General features: G+C 37.2%; 2 protein-coding genes across 2 annotated transcripts in view; one reads left to right on the forward strand and one right to left on the reverse strand.

The window, feature by feature from the left end:
* LOC133527008 (alpha-tocopherol transfer protein-like) overlaps window positions 1-21,040 on the forward strand; it is a 31,912-nt gene that overhangs the window by 6,352 nt on the left and 4,520 nt on the right. Inside the window, exons 4-6 of the mRNA XM_061863893.1 lie at window positions 15,561-15,807; window positions 17,466-17,576; window positions 19,974-20,107. Of these exons, the coding sequence (XP_061719877.1) occupies window positions 15,561-15,807; window positions 17,466-17,576; window positions 19,974-20,107 (492 nt within the window). The remainder of the gene's footprint in view (window positions 1-15,560; window positions 15,808-17,465; window positions 17,577-19,973; window positions 20,108-21,040) is intronic.
* On the reverse strand, window positions 7,224-11,666 carry LOC133527005 (uncharacterized). Its single transcript, XM_061863891.1, has 2 exons — window positions 10,532-11,666; window positions 7,224-7,454 (listed from the first exon to the last, which is right to left on the reverse strand). Exons 1-2 carry the CDS (start codon window positions 11,450-11,452, stop codon window positions 7,434-7,436), a joined length of 942 nt encoding a protein of 313 aa, XP_061719875.1. The 5' UTR covers window positions 11,453-11,666; the 3' UTR covers window positions 7,224-7,433.

Raw genomic sequence — 21,040 nt, forward strand, 5'->3', positions numbered from 1 at the left:
CTATAACTGACTTTTATTACTTGATGACCGACGTTTGTCTTAATAAGCGTTATGTGAGTTGCGAAATATTCATTTTTGAAAACCTAAAGGCGGTATTCCTCCAGTGTCAGACATAGTGCTGCACAAGCCTATTCACTACAAAAGTAAAGTACAAAAATGCTTGTGTCGCACAGTGCCGCACACTGGTGAATTCCCGCCTTACGAGGCAACAGGAGTGGCTATTTCTCCATGCAAAGGTACTCGACTGTTTCCTCCGTGGTTTTTGAAGCTAGCAATGATTTTTCAAGACAGATTATAATTATTAATATCTGTGTCGGACTTTTTTTGATATTTTTATTTCTTATGGCGCTAGTGCACGTCAAATATTTGCAAAAGCGGCCTAATTTACTAGGCCGCAAAGAGAAGCATGGTATTCAAAACAGAAATCAATTAACCTAAAAAGCAAAAGAGTCCGACAGATAATTTCGTTACCATTTAGATATCAAAACTTCGTTACATTTGGTTAAGTTTTGAAGGAGGAAACTGTCGAACACGAAATCGTTTTTTGAGATTTTTACGCCGAATTTTTCACCTAATCTGGCGTTGTTCTTATCGCACTAGTTTTAGGAGCCACTTCAGTACCCCTAGTGTAAATTTGATCGATATCATAACGTGACGAACGCGTTTGCGTTAAGTCTCATTTTGTATAGGATTTTGAGTTTCCAAAACGTCCCGCTTGGCGCGCTCTTTCTAAATCCAATACAAAATGAGACTAAACGCAAACGCGTACGTCACGTTTCAAAATCGAATTTATTTACACTAGGGGTACTGTTAGCGAAACGGATATATTCACCTAAAATATTTAATTCTCAGCTTCCGTATTTCTTCATATTTTTCACCAAAGTGTGCCATTATAATGACATATTTTAGGAATAATCATTGGAATAATAATTAATATCTACATAGAATATCTCCTAATTCAATCACTGCAAAGCCTGTGCTGATTTAGCGTGGTTTGGCTCTACAGGAGATAAGGAAAAAATGAGGCTCCGAAAAAAACGAAAACATAAATATACGTCAATGTTGAAAAGAACGAGGTTTTTTTTTTACGTATTATTTCGTTACAAACTTATGGCAACATTTATTTGGTAGATAAATATATCTAGTTGCCTAACTACCTAGTTAGAATTGTTGGAAATAACTTACGTTAGGTTAATCTAACGATGTGATTAAATTTATATAAAATTATATTTGTTTGCAGCTAACAGGTATAAGCTTTTTGTGTAAATTGAACTTTTGACCTGACACCATGACAAAATACCAACTGCATTACCTTCAATGTCTAAATAGTATTTTATGACAATCATATCAATCATGTGTCACGTTTATTTTGTTTAAATAAAAAAGTGAACAACGTCATACCTAACAACAATTCATTCAGAATATCCTGAATATCGGTTAGAGATTCTAACTTAACCGGTAGTCTTTGCTCTCAAAGCGAGTTTATAGAAAGATGTCATGGACGATCGATTATGCTAAACAGTTATCGTTAATAATATTTTTATCGATATCTCAACTAATTATATAATACTTTTATCGATATCTCAACTAATTATTCAAAAGTGTCGAATAAATAAAAATATCTATAAACGTAAATATTTTAAGATTTTGAACATACGTACTGCATGCAAGAATCTTTTAAAAACTAGTTTTGACAAAGAAAAAGCAATTAGGAGTAGGTATCCATAGGGAAAACAAATTTTGGCCATGACGTTAAGTGAAACTAGTTTTAACTGTAACATACTGTATATAGCGTTTATAATTATAATGTATTATAGTAAAAATAATTTCGCAGACGGATGTTTTTTGACATTAACTTGTAGTTGACCTCACATCGATGCAACCTTCGGCACAGCCGGAAGGGGCGGACCGTCTCATCGGAAGAGGTTAAACTGCCACTTTAAGGCCACCCTTACCTTAATCTTATTCTGACCTTGGCCATGCATTGAATCCGATCGACTATACTCGTATTTCATGACGTCGCAATTTTTGTTCCCTCATTTTCTCGGCAAGTAACATTTGGCGAAATGGAACTACTGATGAAGACCATAATAGTGATTTATTTTACAAGGGCGCAAAATTGTTGTTTAACCTCTCGTGCCTATTGATATCCAAAAGCGAAAGATTCCTGAGCGTTGCGAGGGTTTCAAGGCATGAGGATTAAACAAATTTTGCCACCAAAAGAAACACAAAAAAGTTCACCATACTAACGCAAGGAAAATACTTACCGTAAAATATCAAACAAAATCAAACCAAATAAATTTAAAATGGATGTTATTAAATATTTATCATTCAAAATCTGCATTTGATAACTTTGCCACATATGTGGATAAAATGCAACTTTCTCACAATTTTGAACAATCAAGAAGGCCTTTACCAGCTGGTGAGGTAAAAAGAATTACCTACAATTACATATTGTTTTGTGAAGTCTGCTTACATATTTTATCGTTAAAAGTTATTTTAATATCTCTTAACGCAGAACATTCTAATTTATCCAATACGAGAATCTATAAATGGCGGACTTAATAATGCTTTGAGATATTTTCTAGCTACCAGTCATCATCCGCTGGGACAAACAGAAGCTATAAGCTATAATTGGTATTCAAATATGAAAATACATAATTAGCGGCAGGCCTCTGACGAACAGTTGGTGTATGATATATAGTACATATAGGCGTGATAACGACAATTAGCAAAGATGTCAGGTAAGTAGGTACGTTAGCGGATGAATTGTAGTTCGGGTGATTTTCCGCAACTCGGCGACACAGGCGCGTATTTTGCGTGATAATCGCTAGCAGATGAAACAACGCGTCAAAAGTATATTCAGTCCTTCTCTAATAGTTTTTTCAAAAGAGATATGTTTATATATGTAAAACAATGTATTTATAAAACTACAGAACGTTCGTTCAGAAAACGGCGAAAGTCGTAGCGGTTTTATGGATCACAATACGGCTGCCATAAATTTAATTAGCAATCTTAGCATAGCTTAGCTGAGTAGGTTATGACTTTTTATCGATAGAAAAAAAAAGCACGAACAAAGATCTAAAATGCACTTAAATTTTTTTTTAATATGAAAAATTGCTTAAAAATATCGGCAATATCATGCTTGAGGGAACGATTCATCTTCCTCGCGTTATCCCGGCTTTTTGCCACGGCTCTAATGAGCCTAGGGTCCGCTTGGCAACTAATCCCAAGAATTCGTGTAGGCAATAGTTTTTACAAAAGCAACTGCCATCTGACCTTTTTAACCCGGAGGGTAATTAGACTTTATTGGGATAAGTCCGCTTTCTTTATGATGTTTTCCTTCATTGAAAAGCGACTGGTAAATATCAAATGATATAGGTATTACGAATACATACCTTAGTTCCGAAAAACTCATTAGTACAACTGATACCAGCCGGGGTTTGAACCCGCGACCTCCGGATTGAAAGTCGTACGCTCCAGGCCACCAACGCTTTTTTATTATAATGTACAAAAAAATTAAATTAAACGCACTTGGTGGTTTTTATACCATTTACACGAATTATATGCGTGTAAAATGCCTACAAAAAAACCACCGACTTTTTTAATTATTTACACACCTGTTAAAGTTACGGTTATGGTTTCGGCTGAAACTGAGCCCAAGAAATCCAATTTCATACGGATACTAAATAAGTAATAACACTTAACATAAAGCTAAAAATTACTACGAAGAAGTAAACGCACGAAGTATTTACTAAATATTACATCATAATTCAGCTTATAAATAGATCCTTAAATATTAGCCAAGTGATCCACGTCGCACATTTTATTCATATTCACAAGTTTAAGTTTGGTATAAGTTGATTGTAAAGTCAGTAATAACTCTGTCTGTAATACATAATAAAAGTTCACGCTTTACTGGTTTATATCGCGAAGCGTTGTCAATAGCAAACTTGTGGTATAATTACTTGCGCGTGAGTGCGTTGCGCTTCGAGGGTGAATTGTTCGGTTTAAGGAACTAAGAGTCCGGTTAATATTTGAGAACTTGTTCCAGTTTTGATATTTTTTGATACGACCTTGAAGATCGCTCGCCCTATTTAACGCGTGGAAGTCGCACGTGAGATGCGCTTCAATCGCCAAGACGATCGTCAAGGTCATATCAAATCCAGTTCAAAACAATAACAATTTGTTTAATTAGAATTAGAGAATTTTTATGGAACGGATATTTTAAGCAAAACCAGTTTAAGTTTAAGAACCAGTTCATTTCTTTGGGAAAGCTGAAACAAGATTGGTGAATTTTCCTCGATAAAACTAAATCCAAATTTCAGCGTATTTACTTTAGTTTACATAAAGCATGAAATTTATAAAATTAAAATGTCATATTCTGATTTGTCTAAAATATCATGGAAGCAAAAGTAATGAAAACATTACGTTATTTCTATGGTTTGTTAAAAAAGTGTAAACCTGAAGGACACTGCACCTCTGAGAGCCTACCTAGTCAATCAAAATGAATCAATCAAGAAAAGGGCAATCAAACTTATTTCTATCATGCTTAAAAATGCTGTTTCCACTCCCGAGCACCCTGTAAAGCAGCGAGACAGTTTTCTAACATGGAAGACGCGCTGAAGAACTCATAATTTCGTCATGTTGCTCAAATATCTAAGAGAGAGAGAGAGAGGGATAGATGTCCATGTCACAGGTACTTTAGTTCACAAGAGCGGTCATCTCGCCTGCATTTGATGAGCGATGGCAATACACGGCCACTTTGCACGCCGGCCTTGGCATTAACACGGTCGCGGCCGTGGCAAACATCGCTATATAAATATGATTTTACATTTATATGATTTTGGGATCCCAGCAGACTTCCGAGTGTTTATGATGAAAGTTAACCCAGCTATATTTTTATTTTACAACAAATTATTGTACCTATAACACTAATTTCGTCACGAAAATAATATTAGATTATACAATAATTTATTAATACTTTACACAAATGTAGATGGGGCACCAGTCATGGGATGGGATGGGACATTGAAACTTTGCGATGTCTCTTAAACACGACGATGACAGTCAATGTACTCCCAAGATTTTGAAGTACCTAGTGAGGGTCTTGAATACCTAAAATCGAAAACGTCACGTGTTTATTACATTGTACATTGTTTTGCGTTATAATCATAGTCCGGTTTTCGGAGACAAAAACGTACTGGGCAGTCAGTACTAGTAATTAACTAAATATTGACTCAAGTGTTATTCTAATAGTGTGTAATCTTAATAAAAAATGTGACTCATTTTTGAAGTAAACATTATCCTACCAAAAACATTTCCATGTAAAATGTTGCCAGGACGAAACCATAAAGCTCGAACTGTCAAAGAGTTATCAGATCTCTTGTAGAGCCAAGCTTCCAAGTCTAACTCTACAAGCCCTACCTTCACAAACTCTACCCCTTACTCAAAATATATGGCTTGGCCGTTTCGCTACAGTCACATGGGCGTAAAGTGAACAATTTATTCACTATTCATTATTTTTCTCATACAATAGTTCGTGTAGTAAAGAAAGTCGTCAGATCAGATTGATTTAGAGCAGTGCTTTCATTATTCTCGTAACTATATTTGTAAACCTCTTGCATTTATCTTATTGCAACTGTAAATATCCGACATCTGACATTAACTCAAGTCATTCTAACAATAAACAATATTATATTTTTCTTACAAGGGAATGGGAGCTAGTTTTGATCTTTCTTACGTAAAATCACAAAAATACCCAAAGTTAAATTATACTTTGAAAATCAAGTAAACCAAGAGAATGTCGGGCCATGCTCAATGTACAGTTCCGTAGCTACCCGTCGGTCGGCTGGCTCGAACAGGGGCCATTAGTAAGTATATAATTTATAGTAGTTACTGCAATATACTTATGGAAGTATTTTTAGGGTTCCGTAGTCAACTAGGAACCCTTATAGTTTCGCCATGTCCGTCTGTCTGTCTGTCTGTCTGTCCGAGGCTTTGCTCCGTGGTCGTTAGTGCTAGAAAGCTGAAATTTGGCATGGATATATAAATCAATAAAGCCGACAAAGTCGTACAATAAAATCTAAAATATATTTTTTTTTAAGGTACCTCCCCTACACGTAAATTAGGGGCGAATTTATTATTTTTGCTTCCAACCTACAGTGTGGGGTATCGTTGGAAAGGTCTTTCAAAACTAATAGGGGTCTTCACCAAACATTTTTTGATAAAGTGAATATATTCGGAGATAATCGCTCCGAAAGAAAAAAAAAATGTGTCCCCCCTCTAACTATTGAACCATAGGTCCAAAAAATATGAAAAAAAATCGTGGAAGTAGAGCTTAAGAAATACATTAAATGAAAACTATAGCGGGCATGATCAGTTTAGCTATTTTGAGTTATCGCAAAAAGTTTCCCCTTCATAGTAAAAAGACTTACTTACTGTAATGAGGTACTGATTATGCAAATTTGCCTATGAAAGGTACCGTTTCATCCCTTGGTTAACAATTTACTATACTTTAAGCTCCAGTTTAGCTTATTGTGACGGAAGTAACTACGGAGCCTGTAAAAGTATAGGGAACACTTCAATAAAACAACGAGATCGAGCAATGACTGACTGTATATTTTTAGAGACAGGTAGACCTCACAAATGCAAATCCGCTGCATACCCACATACATAATATGACATCTTCCCTTTTCAAAACAAAACAAAAAAAAATTTAGTCGCATTCAGCATGCATATATATATATATATATTTTTTTTTTACATTTTAAATTTCAATTCAATACATTAAAGACTTCTGAAATAAATTTAATTATTTTACAGTGTCTATAACTAATAATAATAGTAGGTAATTGCACAACAATAATGGCACATTGGGTTACAAACTTGATTTTATTTTAATGATATTATAATAAAGAATACATTTTCCCTAGTAAGTACTACCTCACTTCCAATAGACTGACAGGTGTATAGCGACAAAATACAATAAATCTCATTCAATATTAACTGCATTGATAACACAATAAGTGTGTCACTAGGTATTTAAAATATACAATAATGAACTTCGCATATTAAGGATTAATTTTTGTTTTTACACAACAGATTATTCAAAACTCGACCAAGTTGGCAATAAACAAGGTTTACATTGCTATGACCTCAAATTTGACTTGCGTACTTCATAATAAATTATTAATATGTACATATAAAATACAATTGCAGGTTTTGTGTACTACATGGTAATTAAGTTTTAGTTATAAGTTATAGACTATCACATATGACTAAAATGTCGTTCATGCATAATTTGTTGTATTTATAATAATAACATAGTATAGGTATTCTATTTTGATTATTTTAGTACATATAAGATATGTAGGATGCGTTTCCATCCTCTGTGGAGCACTGACATGTGTTGTTAGATCCAGTCACCCCATCTATCTGGAGCCCTCACTATCCTGCCGGAACGAGTAACAATATTATTACCATTATTTGGTACAGTGTTGTTTACAAAGCGCGGGGTGGCGCTTGATGACGGGGACGGCATTACGTCATCTAAATCAAAGAGTAGGTCCAAATCAGGCGCGTCATTTCTGTGCGGCGAGTCTCTTATAATATGCCTACGATTTCTTATTATTTCATTACCATTAAGTAACTTAATTTTATAGCTGCGTGGGCCTATAACTTTTGATATTGTTCCAGATGACCAACCTTTTTTATTTGGATCCAATAATACTTTAACTTTATCCGCTACTGATAAAGTAGGCAAGTTTTTCGCGTTACGATCGTAATATTTTTTCTGTATGTGCTTTTTATTAAGTAACTTGTCTTTTACATAATTTTGAATTTTTGGTTTTAGAAGCTCTGGACACATTGGAATTATACTTCTCATCTTTCTACTTTGAAGTAGTTGAGCTGGCGATGCTAAATCATAAGATAAAGGCGTATTTAAATATTCTAGAAGGCCTAACCTGTAATCAGTGCGATTTTCACTTGTTTTAATTATAATATTTTTCACAGTTTGAACTGTCCGTTCTATCTGACCGTTAGACTGTGCATATCTTGGAGACGACATTTTATGTGTGAATTGCCATTCATCAGCAAACTTTTTGAAACTCAAAGACGTGAACTGTGGTCCCCCATCTGACATCACTACACTAGGTATCCCTTGGCGACAAAAGATATCCTTAAGAGATGATATTACGTAATCTGACGTTGTTGACAATAACTTTGTAATTTCTATAAACTTGCTATAATAGTCGACTAACAGTAAATAGTCGACCCCATGTATCTGAAACAAATCCACACCTATCTTCACCCACGGTTCATCTGGAATTTCATGTGGAATCAATTCTTCCTTTTGATTATGTTTCCTATGCGACAGACAGATATTACAATTATTTATTAAATTATCTATGTCATTAGTGATGCACGGCCAAAACATTATTTCTCTCGCTCGTAATTTACATTTTTCCTTGCCCATGTGCCCTATATGTAGTTTTGTTAACATATCCTTTCTTAGGGACCTGGGTATAACTATCCTATCACCTTTCCAAACTAACCCTTGTGCCACAGTTATCTCATCCCTATAAGTCCAATAAGGCCTTAATACGTCTACTAAATCTTTCCTATCATCGGGCCACCCTTTTAAAATACATTTTCTTAACTGCACCAGTTCGTCGTCGGTGTCAGTTTGTTTTTGTAGCGCGACAAACTGGTGGTCGGTGAAGTGGTCGTTGGCGACCCCGGCCAGCGCTCGCTCCACAGCACACACCTCGTCGTGCAGCGCCTCGCGGCCAGCATGCTCGACGCTCGCGCTCGGCTCGTATGCGCGCGACAGCGTATCCGCTATATACAGATGTTTACCCGGCTTATATACCAATTTAAAAGTATAACGCTGCAACCGTAATAACATTCTTTGTAGGCGAGATGGCGAGTCTACTATAGGCTTTTTTATTATACTAATTAATGGTTTGTGATCGGTCTCGATCGTAATATCCGATCTTCCATATATGTACGGATAAAATCGCTCACATGCAAACAAACAAGCATACAACTCCTTTTCAATCTGTGCGTAACGTTGCTCCGTTTTAGTTAACGACTTGGAAGCATAGCATACGGGTAGGTTATTTTGCATCAGACAACAGCCAAGGCCACTTTTACTCGCATCTACTGAGATAGTTATAGGCTGATTCATGCTATAATACTGTAACACTGGTCTCTTCATCAAGCATTCTTTTAGATCACTAAAACATTTACTCTGCGACTCATCCCAATGCCATTCAACTTCCTTTTTTAATAACTCTCTTAATGGTTGAGTCTTATCTGATAAATTTGGTATGAACGTTCCTACGTACGTAATAAGCCCTAAAAATCGTTCAATATCCTTCCTATTTGTAGGTGTAGGCATATTTTTTATTGCTGTTATGTGCGAGTCATCCGGGCTCAGACCGTCCTTTGTTATGCGATGTCCTAAGTACTTTATCTCTTCCAAACCAAACCGACATTTATTTCTATTAAGTTTAAGGTTCACTTTCACACACCTCTCCAACACATTTTTCAACCGCTGATCATGCTCCTCCTTGGTACGGCCATACACCAATAAATCATCTATGTACATACATACCCCTTCAATATCATCAAAATTTTCATATATCTTTTTGTGAAACACTTCAGACGCAGAACAGATTCCATATGGCATTCTTAAAAACTTATACCTTCCAAACGGCGTATTAAATGTACAATACCTACTAGTCTCGTCTAGCCGCACCTGCCAGAAACCTGAGCTCGCGTCAAGGGTACTAAAGTACCGCGCGCCTGACAAATTTGACACAATCTCATCGATGGTGGGAAGCCGAAAGTGTTCTCGCTTTATAGCATTATTTAGCTCTTTAGGATCCAAACAAATACGCAAATCTCCGTTAGATTTTTTAACTACCGTTATACTACTAACCCAGTCCGAAGGACCCTCAACTTTAGCAATTATACCCTGAGCTTCCATCTCTAACAACTTATTTTTGACCGCATCCTTTATCGCAAATGGTAATTTCCTCGGTGCATGAATTACCGGTACCGCATCTGATTTTAATTGAATTTTATACTCGCCAGGAAGACAACCTATGCCATGAAAAACATCACTGAATTTCTTTATAAAATCCGGATCATTATCATTAGACTGCTCCACAGACATAACTCGCCTGACCAAATTTAACTCTTTACACGCATACCGTCCCAGTATCGGCGCGGAATTTAAATCAACAATTTTAAACTCTAATACATATAAATTATTTTTGTATCTGACTCGCAAGAAAATCTTTCCTATGACATTAAGACCAGCACCAGAGTATTCAGTAAGTCTTGTATTTGTTTTTGACAAATCCTTACTCGAAATACCTAATTTTGTCAGATAACGTTTAGGGAGTATGTTAACCTCTGCTCCCGTATCTAATTTAAAACACACAGGTACATTATTTATTTTTAATTCCGTGTTCCACTCCTCACAACAGTCACAACATCGGTTTTTAATATTATTTACCTGGTCCTCAGACTCTTCCACCATGTACACCCTGCACATCCTGGCAAAATGATTTGGTCTGGAACATTTCATGCAGCTCCTGCCATACGCCGGACAATCGTACTTTTTGTGCACGCCGCCGCACTGACCGCACCGCCCTCCGCGATATGCGTACGGCGCGCGGTGCTGAGCGCCGGCCGGGCCTGCCGCGCCCGGCGCGCCACTGCGCCCCGCGCCATGCGCCCATCCGCGCCCGCGCCATCCTCGTCCGGAACTCATACCACGACTCGATTTTGCTTCGACTTTCGCACCTGACCGATTCAACTCGTACACTTCTTTGTTAGCTACCGCACACACTTCGTTACCTTTTGTCTCACTAGTACACTCGCGTTTAATGTCCTCCGAATACATTTTCGACACTATAGCAGCCCGACATATTTCTAACGCTTTATTTAGCGTTAGGTCGTCTTCGCGTAACAGTCGCTCTCTAATCGCTGCGCTCACGATTCCACATACGAGTCTATCCTTTATTAATCCGTCGTTTAAGTTACCAAACTCGCACGACTGAGCCAACTTTCTCAACTCAAAGACGTATTGGTCTATGGACTCGTGTTCACCTTGTTGACGAGTAAAAAACCGATGACGCTCGACCGTTACATTTTTTTTCGCTTTAAAATGATTATCGACTTGACCTATTAAAGCCGCTAATGTTGTACATTTCGTCGTACTTTGTTCTATTATCTCACGGCACTGTTCCCCTACGACGTGTAAAAAAATGTTCATTTGTATTTCTTCTGTTTTCTTATTAAGTTCGCATGCCTTAACGTATATTTGAAAACCATTCTTCCACTTCTCCCAAGATTCACACAAACTGCCAAACGCCATATTGGTTACATTTTCCTCAAACTTAAACGGCAAAGGGGGAGTAAGAACCGATTCCATCTTGTTTTTTTCTTTCCGAATTTTCTTACTATCTTCACTTTCTTGTCTTCTGCTTTTTAAATTATGCACTTTTTATCACTTTAACCGGCTGCGCCATGTAAAAGTATAGGGAACACTTCAATAAAACAACGAGATCGAGCAATGACTGACTGTATATTTTTAGAGACAGGTAGACCTCACAAATGCAAATCCGCTGCATACCCACATACATAATATGACAGAGCCCTACACTGAGCGTGGCCCGACATGCTCTTGGCCGGTTTTTTTTTACAAAGTTTTGAATTTAATTTTTTATTTTCACTTCAGATGACTTAAGTCAAACTTATTAAGCAAGTATGGAAAACGTGTTCTTTCCTCGTAGTCGTTGTTTATTCTAGGAACAGATTTATAAATTGTATTAATACTTATTTTACATGAATTATAAAGTTTTATTTATGTTAATTACTTTAGGTTGTCTTCCTAAGACTAAGAAGATAATAATGAGAAGATATTATCAATGTTATAATTTACAATATATTTTTTATGTATTTTTTATAAGTAAGCAATAGGATTTGTATAATGATCGTTAATCCAATATTTAATCACCATGAGATCATGCAATAGATAAGAATAATGAGTTTCCTAGTTCATTTTTTTAATTCTTTGCTTTAATGACGACAGCGTGCTATGGAAACATTTGCATAAAGCCAGGTTAAATGTATGCAAATAGGATGAAAAACGTCGGAATCTTGTTACGATTGTCACATCATGTACTTAGATAATTATCCTACGCACCACGATAGGTTTATTCTTTATTCGTACTAGGTTAGAGCTGCTCTTTCCCACTTACGTCCAGTTATTTGCGGGTGATTCTCTAAAAATATGACTGCGGGTGCGGTCACACTCAACTCCGTCAAACATGCATGCTTTTAGTTTGGTTTTACGGAGTTTAGACTCAGGCACAAATAACAATTGCAGCGCCATCTGAGCTTACATTATCGCGTTTGTCCTCATTTGAATAGAAAAACCGATCAAGTGCGAGTTCGTTTTACTCGCGCACCGAAAAAAAAATCGTTATCTACCTCTCTATCACTCTTGCATATTCGAGCGGTAGAGACTAGAGCCATAGGTAATGAAATTCTCAGTAGATCCTCGGTCAAGTGGCGTGGCTGCCGAACTGCAAAATTTGTCGCAATACTTGCAATACGGCATTCATGGTACCTACCTTTTTTTATTTAACTGTCCTGGTGATTTCCTTTATTATCATTCTAATAAGCATAATGTTCTAATCAAGTAATCAGCAGTAATGCAGCTAAGAAAATGCATGATAGTCGGTCCGATTCGAACTCTAAGACACGTCAAAACTTCCTAAATATACGTTATTGTTTGAACTATCGTCTCTTTTGACACTCTATCCATAGTGTATCTTTAACAAATGATTGACGTATCTTAAATTCCGAATCCGGCCGAATAACGGTGCTCGCGTAAGGCCGTAGCGATAATGCCGCTACAGTAATGCCGCTGCAGTTGCCATCTGAACATGTCACCGTTAAGAAATAGGTTAAACAACACCATGTCAAATGCCTGCAATGTCAGTATTAGCAGGTTGTATGTAATAAAAAGTATTTATCGCAAGTATACGATAATTGTTAACATGTACACAATGTTTCTTTTACAAACAGTGCCGTGTGCGTTGCCTGTGTTGAGATTGTTTATCTAAGATCAGATATCATGGTCTAAATATAAAATAAAAATATTGGACATTCTTACACAAATTGACTAAGCCCCATAGTAAGCTCAAGAAGGCATTCGTTATGGCAAATATACACTCTCGTCTATATACGGCTCGTACCAATGAGTTTTTCGGAACTTATGTACGAAATATCATTTGATATTTACCAGTCGCTTTTCGGTGAAGGAAAACATTGTGAGGAAACCGGACTAATCCCAATAAAGCTTAGTTTACCCTCTGGCTTGGAAGGTCAGATGACAGTACTTGTGCCTACGCCAATTCTCGGGATTAGTTGCCCAGCGGACCCCAGGATCATGAGCCGATTCGCATGTTGCTCCGAAGTTTGAGCGAGACAACGTTATGCGACATCCCGCGCGCACGTCGGAGAGATGTGCGAATTGGAAGTGAACTTCGCAAATAATCAGAATAAGTATACATAGAAATCACTTACAACAATTGTTGGCCGAACGTTAATAAGAATTGAAAATAATTAAAATCCATTACAATTTAAAGCGTAATGTACGATTGAAGGTTACGGTTCAATTTGTAATGGTTAATTTTCAATATTTTCAATTCTAATTTACGTTCGGCCAACACTGATTACAACCAAACCAAACATTATACTTTATGAAACTCATATACTCATAAACCACATCAAAATGTACGTTCTAATTGGCCTCCTTGACGGAAACAATAAAGAGGTTCCAAAACTTCAAATAATCAATGCCTAAATAAAGTTCAAGTCCGTTATCGTATCCAAACCTTGAAGTAAGTACCTACAGTATAACCATAAGTAAGTTAAATAAACAAATTTTTGATATTCTTAAGAATTAATATTCATAAGAACCTCCACCCTTTTTGGAAACCTGTTGAAATTTAAACATGTTTACATGTCAAGTTGCATTGTACAGCCAGCAATACTATTACACTATTAGCTTAGCACATTTTCATACAATTTTGTATCCAAGGGGGGGGAGGGGGACGTTTTTTCTGCAGTAGACTGCAACTGTACATACAAGCAATGAAAATAAATCAGCGCCAATAATAAAATACAATTGCCAATATTACCTAATTTAATGAAATATTATAATTACTTAGAGATGTATACGTTTAATAAACGTTTTTGGCGGCATAAATAACCATATCTTTTTTAGGGTTCTATACCCAAAGGGAAAAACGGGACCCTATTACTAAGATTCCGCTGTCCGTCCGTCTGTCTGTCTGTCCGTCTGTCACCAGGCTGTATCTCATAAACCGTGATAGTTAGACAGTTGAAATTTTCACAGATGATGTATTTCTGTTGCCGCTATTGCAACAAATACTAAAAAGTACGGAACCCTCGGTAGGCGAGTCCGACTCGCACTTGTCCGGTTTTTTTACGTTAACTTAGAAGTTTGAATTTTTTACAGGTTCAAGGGACTGTAGACCTAAGTAGTATATTTTCCTCCACAAGTTCCTGAGATAAAGAGTCTTGACAGACGAACGGACAGACAGACGGCAACAAAGTGATCCTATAAGGATTTAGTTTGTTCCCTTATTAAGACTATTTCCCAGACCATCAAGTAGTTAAGTATATGATGATGTAAGTATATAATGACTGAATACACAATCACGTCACATTTCCAAACACGATTATGGAAAGGAAACTTATTTGCAACCAAGTGCGCGTAAAAAACAATCGTCTTATTTTAACAACAGTGTAATGGATCGCATACTTAATGTAATTTGAGTCATTACGTGCCCTACAGTGATGAGTTTACATGGCCTTTCAACCGTGGTGTTATTATGAAAAGTTACTGTTTATAACCTAGCCTCATTATCTCTGACACGTGTACGTAGGATTTAAACCTCGCTTTTCCGGTGTTCTGTCTGTTCCTAACTTATTTATATATAGACAAAATAATCACGGTAATCACGTGGTTCATATGCCACGGTACACACATTACGGGTTTCAACTGCCTGTCAAACGAATAAGCTTGTTAGAAATTATAATATTAAAATAACGAGTACGAAGGCTTTATGAATTCTCTGAGATTGTGAATCTATAAGTATGATTCGCTAGTGAGACAAACTGTCTCAGACGAAACTGCAAGGATAATGTCCTATCAAAAAAATTGTCAGGCAACACTGACCAAATACGTACCTTATAAAAATACATTCTTACAATAATTATAACTAAAAATAGTTTTGGCAAGACAACAGTTTTTGTACCGTCACATGTAGGATTCGGTAGATTCTCACGGAATCGCCGAAATACCACACCGTTCAGCCAGAAGTCCGCTCCTCACAATGGTCCTATGGATCTATTGATTCCATAGGATAAGATTAGTTAACGATTGTCGATCTGATCCCGTAAATACTTGAATATCAACTATACATGCTACATAACCTTTCTAGGACCGTGGCAACATTCATGGCGGGCGACCAGGAGATCCTCATCCACCAGTTGGACGACCCGACGCTGGAGCGGTTCGTGTTTTACGACCTCATCAAGGCGTTCTCACTGCAGGCCGACTTCTGGATCAATGACCTGGAGAACTATCCCGAGGGACACATCATCATCATGGACATTAAGGACTATAGTCTGAGAATGCTGCCCAAATGTAATATAATGTTCTTTAGGGATTTTCTACTTTTTTTACTGGTAAGTTCGTATATCTACACGTAACTACTTATAGTTTAATAATTTTAGGTATAAATAGTTGGTCTTTATAGCTCAGACATCTTAAGACAAAAGACCGGCCAAGTGCATATTAGACCAAGCATAAGGGAATGAAACCAATTTCTTTGACCAGACCTTGAATAACTTACGATGCGTAGCGAGATTTTCTGTGCCTTTTAAGGCATTTTTAGGACGCGTAAAAAACTGGAATCAAGTTTTCAGCATATTATCTCTTCGTTCGGTGCGAAACCCTTACTTTGATGTGGTTATTATTGGCTTTATGAGCGTTGATAAATGTTATCACAACTTTCAAACCATACCAGTCGTTTTTAGGTGAGGAAACTGGACTCATTATAGTGAGTCCTAGTTTTTACTCTGGGTTAGAATGTTAAACAGCTGTCGCTTTCATAAAAACTAGTTTCGTTTCGTAAAAAAACAATTCTTAGGAGGACCGTAGTAACCTGTTAAGCAAGCCTTGGCAAAATGATTGCCAATGGAGGTCCTTATTGTATTAAAATCTGTGTATATATTTAGATTTCTAACTTAGTTCTGAAGAAATTAAAATGTGAAGGTTAGGTTCTATCAAACATAGCGGTATTCTGTTAGATTGTAGAACTATAGTCAGTTCTGCGTGTTGCAAAGTTTTGTCTTGTGCATACAAATAACCACGGACGCATCCTTTGACTACAAAATGAAATTTTAATTCTCAGCGCACATTACACAAGCCACATTACAAGATCCTTGAATGAACAATCTATGTACATCTCTTCTGTTGACTTATTTATTTGTTAAACAAATACGAGTAGCTTGTAACGTTAGTGTTTTTATGTTACATATAAAGTCGGAACAAGTTTACATGCCATGCCGTCAGGAATGACTCTCCTAAGAAATGAAATGAAAATTAAAATATTTATTTTCAGTCAACTATTGACCTATAGATATATCTTTAAATAAATAAAAAAACACAATGATGTATGGCTACGATACATTTCGCAACCCCGCTGTATCAGAGAGTCTTGCCGAAACTTGACCCCCTTCGGCCAAAACTCCTCCTTATCTTACTTCTTCTATAGGCTATGTAAGTGGGTACGCATTACCCTGCAGAGTAAGTGCAAACTTATCGTGTCTGAGCCTGTGGTCCGCTGAGCAACTAACCCCTTGGGATCTACTAAACTCTTGAGGTTTCGTAGGAACTAGTTTTTACTAAAGTGACTGCGATCTGACATATCAACCCAGAGTGGAAACTATGCCTTATTAAGATTAGTCCGGTTTCCTTACGATTAATTAAAAGTCACCGAATAGCGATTGGTAGATATCAAATGATATATCATACAAAGTTCCAAAAAACTCATTGGTATGAGCCGGGTTTTAAACTCTCTGGATTTAAAGTTGTACGCTTTTATCACTAGGCCACCAACGCTTCCGTTATCGGTAACGTTTCAGTTATCGTGTTGGAGTCCATGAATTTAGAAAGAGTCATCATCTGTGTTCTTTATTGGTCTCAGAGTAATATCAAACCCATATCCAGGTGTGAATGCGAAATTGAAATTGTAACTCTCTGTTTATGCAGAGAGTTGAAATTCCAATAACTCAAAATGATGTATACTGTCAGCTGAAGTATTTGATATTTTGCATTACAGGAAGCCATGCCAGTCCGAGTGAAGTCCGTGAACGTGATCAACTACCCGTCGTACTACGAAAAACTGTTCGCGCTAGTCAAGCCCGTACTGCCGGCATACATCATTGATGTTGTAAGTTATTGTGAAGTTCTCGTTTAATGGCGAAAACCGGTAAATACTAAACTCTCGACTATGTGGTACTTTGTTTCTTATGAAATTTGACAGTTGCCTCTTCATAACATCATGCCTAAAGGTTAATTGATTGCTAAAAACATATGCATGGAGCATTCCATGAAATTGTCTACCGTTGTCCCATGAAAACGTGAATTTTCTAAAGATTTGCAGGTACAAGAGTTTCCTTTTCTGGGACTTATGGTAAAAAATGTGCATTGAAAAATAATCTTTTGCTTTAAACGCCGAAAAAAAGTCGCAACACAGGAAATAACATGCGTCCGTTCGGGACAGCCCGTGGAATGCTCCATATTGGAACAAATTTTCAAGCAAGCTGAATTAAAATCGGCAATTTATGATAAGTAATATTTTAAAATAATTATTATTTATTAACTTAAACGGGCCTTAACCTCGAACGAAAGGGACTCTACTTTCGTGGCCCCTGGGCTATAACCGCGAAAATCGAAGTTCGCAAATGGCGGGCTTCTTGCTCTGTCACTCTAATTACGCCTTCATTGGAGTAAAAGGGAAAGATCCCCGCAATTTACGAATTTCGGTTTTCGCGTTGGCCCTCTGATCATTAAAGTCGAACCAAGCTATTTAAATGCAGCAGGCACACGGACTTTGCAATAACAAATTGTGGAACTGTTATCATAAAAATCAAATCTCTATGAAACTATGACACTCCCATACTTTGTTCCGTCATCATTTCAAATTCATGAAATTCAATAATTGCAATAGCCAAAATCCACGACATTTACTACAGGAAACAAACATGGTCGGCAAGTGTGACCTTGTGTAAATGCAGTTGCTGCTTTTTTAACAATGCACGTACACATTAGAGGTCACAATCACAACTGTTAGGACATATCAAAACCATCTAGGTCATCCAGCTATTGCCTGGATTGCCTTTCAAAGTCATCTAACTTAAACTTTAACGTAATTTGGAGCGCTTATTCAATAATTTAATTAATTACCTCATGCCTAAAGAACTACAAGTTGTTTTTTTCTACTTCAGCATTTGTGAAAAAGCACTCACTCAATATAACCTCTACATATTTAATTCATTTTTAGGTACCTATCAATATTTCTATTTTCGGCTATGTTTTGGCAGTCTTTTGTTTTACTTTAAGTTGTTTGGACGCCTTTCTCTTCTCATTACCTTAAATATTTTTTTTTACAATTGCATTCCTAATCCATCTGTTTAGAGCATTAGGCTTTAGGCTCTGAGGCCCTACCGCGAACCACGTTCGACGTGTTGCCTCCCTGTCACACTTACGTTCGAATTTACACGTACGACAGAAGGGCAAAACGTCGAACGTGGTTCGCAGTAAGCCATCTGATGGCCTACCGCGAAAACCGAAATTCGCAAATTGCGGGGATCTTTCTCTTTTACTCTTACTAAGACGTAATTAGAGTGATAGAGAAAAATGCCCGCAATTGACGAATTTCGATTTTTTCCGGTAGGCCCTCTGGTGGCCTAGCAAGATGACGTGCGGAATGTCATAATATTACATGGAGTTTGCCAGTTGCTTTTCTGCGTAAATATAGAATACTGTCGCTCTAGTGAATAGGGGTACTGTACAAGTCTTGCGCAGCTCAGGTCAAAAAGGGCACAAGTGTTATATAATATGGAACTAATACTCTTTTTCACCCTAGTGCGCGAGACTTATCACTAGAGACAGTAGGTATTATAAAGAACAACAACGTAACTAAGTTTTCTCTTCTTTCGTAAAATAATTTTACCCGATATATAGAAAAATTATCAAGGGCTCTAAGGCGCTAAGGGCGTGCCTAAGAATTCTTGGGATTAAGTACTAAGTAGCCAGCCCGCGTAGCCAACGTGCCTATCGTTCACGCTCCGTGGCGAACGAAACGCAACGATCACAGTTGCACTAATATGGAATAGTGATAGAGAGAGATGACTACGCTACAATACGGTGCGTTAACAATTGTAACGTTGGCTACGCAGCCAGGTCCCTTTATCAGTAACCGAAAAACCGATGGTATGGAGTTTCTTTATGTATCTGTATTTTACAAGCTATTATTTAACCTGCAATATTTGTATAGGTACAAATGTCCGGGTAAAATCTTGCAAGCTAAATGAAAAAAATTAACATACATGCATATGTAGGTAGGTGAAAATGCAATATTATGGTACCGACGAGCTGATGATCTGATGATAAACACAGGTGACCATAGAAACTCTGTAATAAAACAACGCAACCTAATTGTGTTTGGGGTTGATAGAATTGTCTCAATTTGTATTAGTTACCTGTTGAAATAAAATGTACAGTCAGCGATAAAATCTTGTATCAGCAATGATTTTTTTGCAAAAAAACTTATTTCCATGCTCAGATCAAGTTCCACCCAGACCAGAGCAGCTTGCACAAGAGCATCAGCAAGCAATACCTGCCGTCGGAGTACGGCGGCGAGGCGGGCAGCATGCGGGCGCAGCACTGCGATTTCGTCAAGAATATACAAGACAAAAGGTACCTACTACTTATGTACGGAATATCATTTTAACCTCAAAACCTGTACAAGATGATTCGAATACATGAAAAGACAATTCAGCGTTTTTAAAAATTCATCCCCCAAGAGGGTTTAAAGGGGTTGCAAGGTTGAATCCAATACAAATACTATTAAACATGACTGTCTACATGATATAAAAATTCAAGAAAGTGATTTCAAAGTTATTAAAATTCAACCCTTAGGGGTTAAAAAAGGACTTGAATGTTTGTATCTGGCACAAGTTTTCTTTTAAGCTAGGAACTTGAGACTTGGTAAAAAGGCAAAATATTAAAATGATGTGGATGACATTCGGAAAATCACGGGACACTTCCGGGTGAGACTAGCCCAGGGCCAGGATAAGTGGCGTACCTACACGTAGAGAGGCCTATGCTCAGCAGTGGGGACTGGAGGCTGAAACGATGATTACGATGATGAATTAATTCACTGTAGTATGACTTTTGTGTATCCTACTTAGGTTCCTAGGTAGGTTGCTAGGAGGTAGGACGACTTAATTAAGTTGTGTGAAGCGTTTAAACTGAAATCTCAAAGTCACCCCTGCATTTAAAAGCCACCCCACCCCGTTTTAACCCTATAGACAGAGCTATACTCATAGACAAGCGACAGTAGTTACTGTGAAAGGTGGGTTGTCGTTTTCTTCCTTAAGATACATAGTAATCAGACTCGTCATTGTTACCAATTGTTACGTAACAACTTCCCATTATTGTCTCGTAGTACAACTAAATTCTACGCGTATTGGCTATAGTTATATAGATTATAGACTCGATTTTTTATAACTAGAACTTTAATAACCTAGGTCATAGAAACCTGACCTGATCCTGTTATTACGTCTTTACTTACTCCAGCACTCCAAGTATGGAGTAATAGGTTATCTATGGATCTCCATTTTAGATCCA

Source organism: Cydia pomonella, chromosome 17 (genome assembly GCF_033807575.1).
Source record: "Cydia pomonella isolate Wapato2018A chromosome 17, ilCydPomo1, whole genome shotgun sequence".
Lineage (NCBI taxonomy): Eukaryota > Metazoa > Arthropoda > Insecta > Lepidoptera > Tortricidae > Cydia > Cydia pomonella.

Excerpts from the sequence above, each read along its gene's own strand:
- LOC133527005 (XM_061863891.1), bottom strand. The coding sequence starts at position 11,452 with ATGGAATCGGTTCTTACTCCCCCTTTGCCGTTTAAGTTTGAGGAAAAT. Across the intron at positions 7,455-10,531 it reads TGGAAGAGTCTGAGGACCAG|GATAGTGAGGGCTCCAGATA; the intron begins GTAAATAATATT and ends TCGTTCCGGCAG.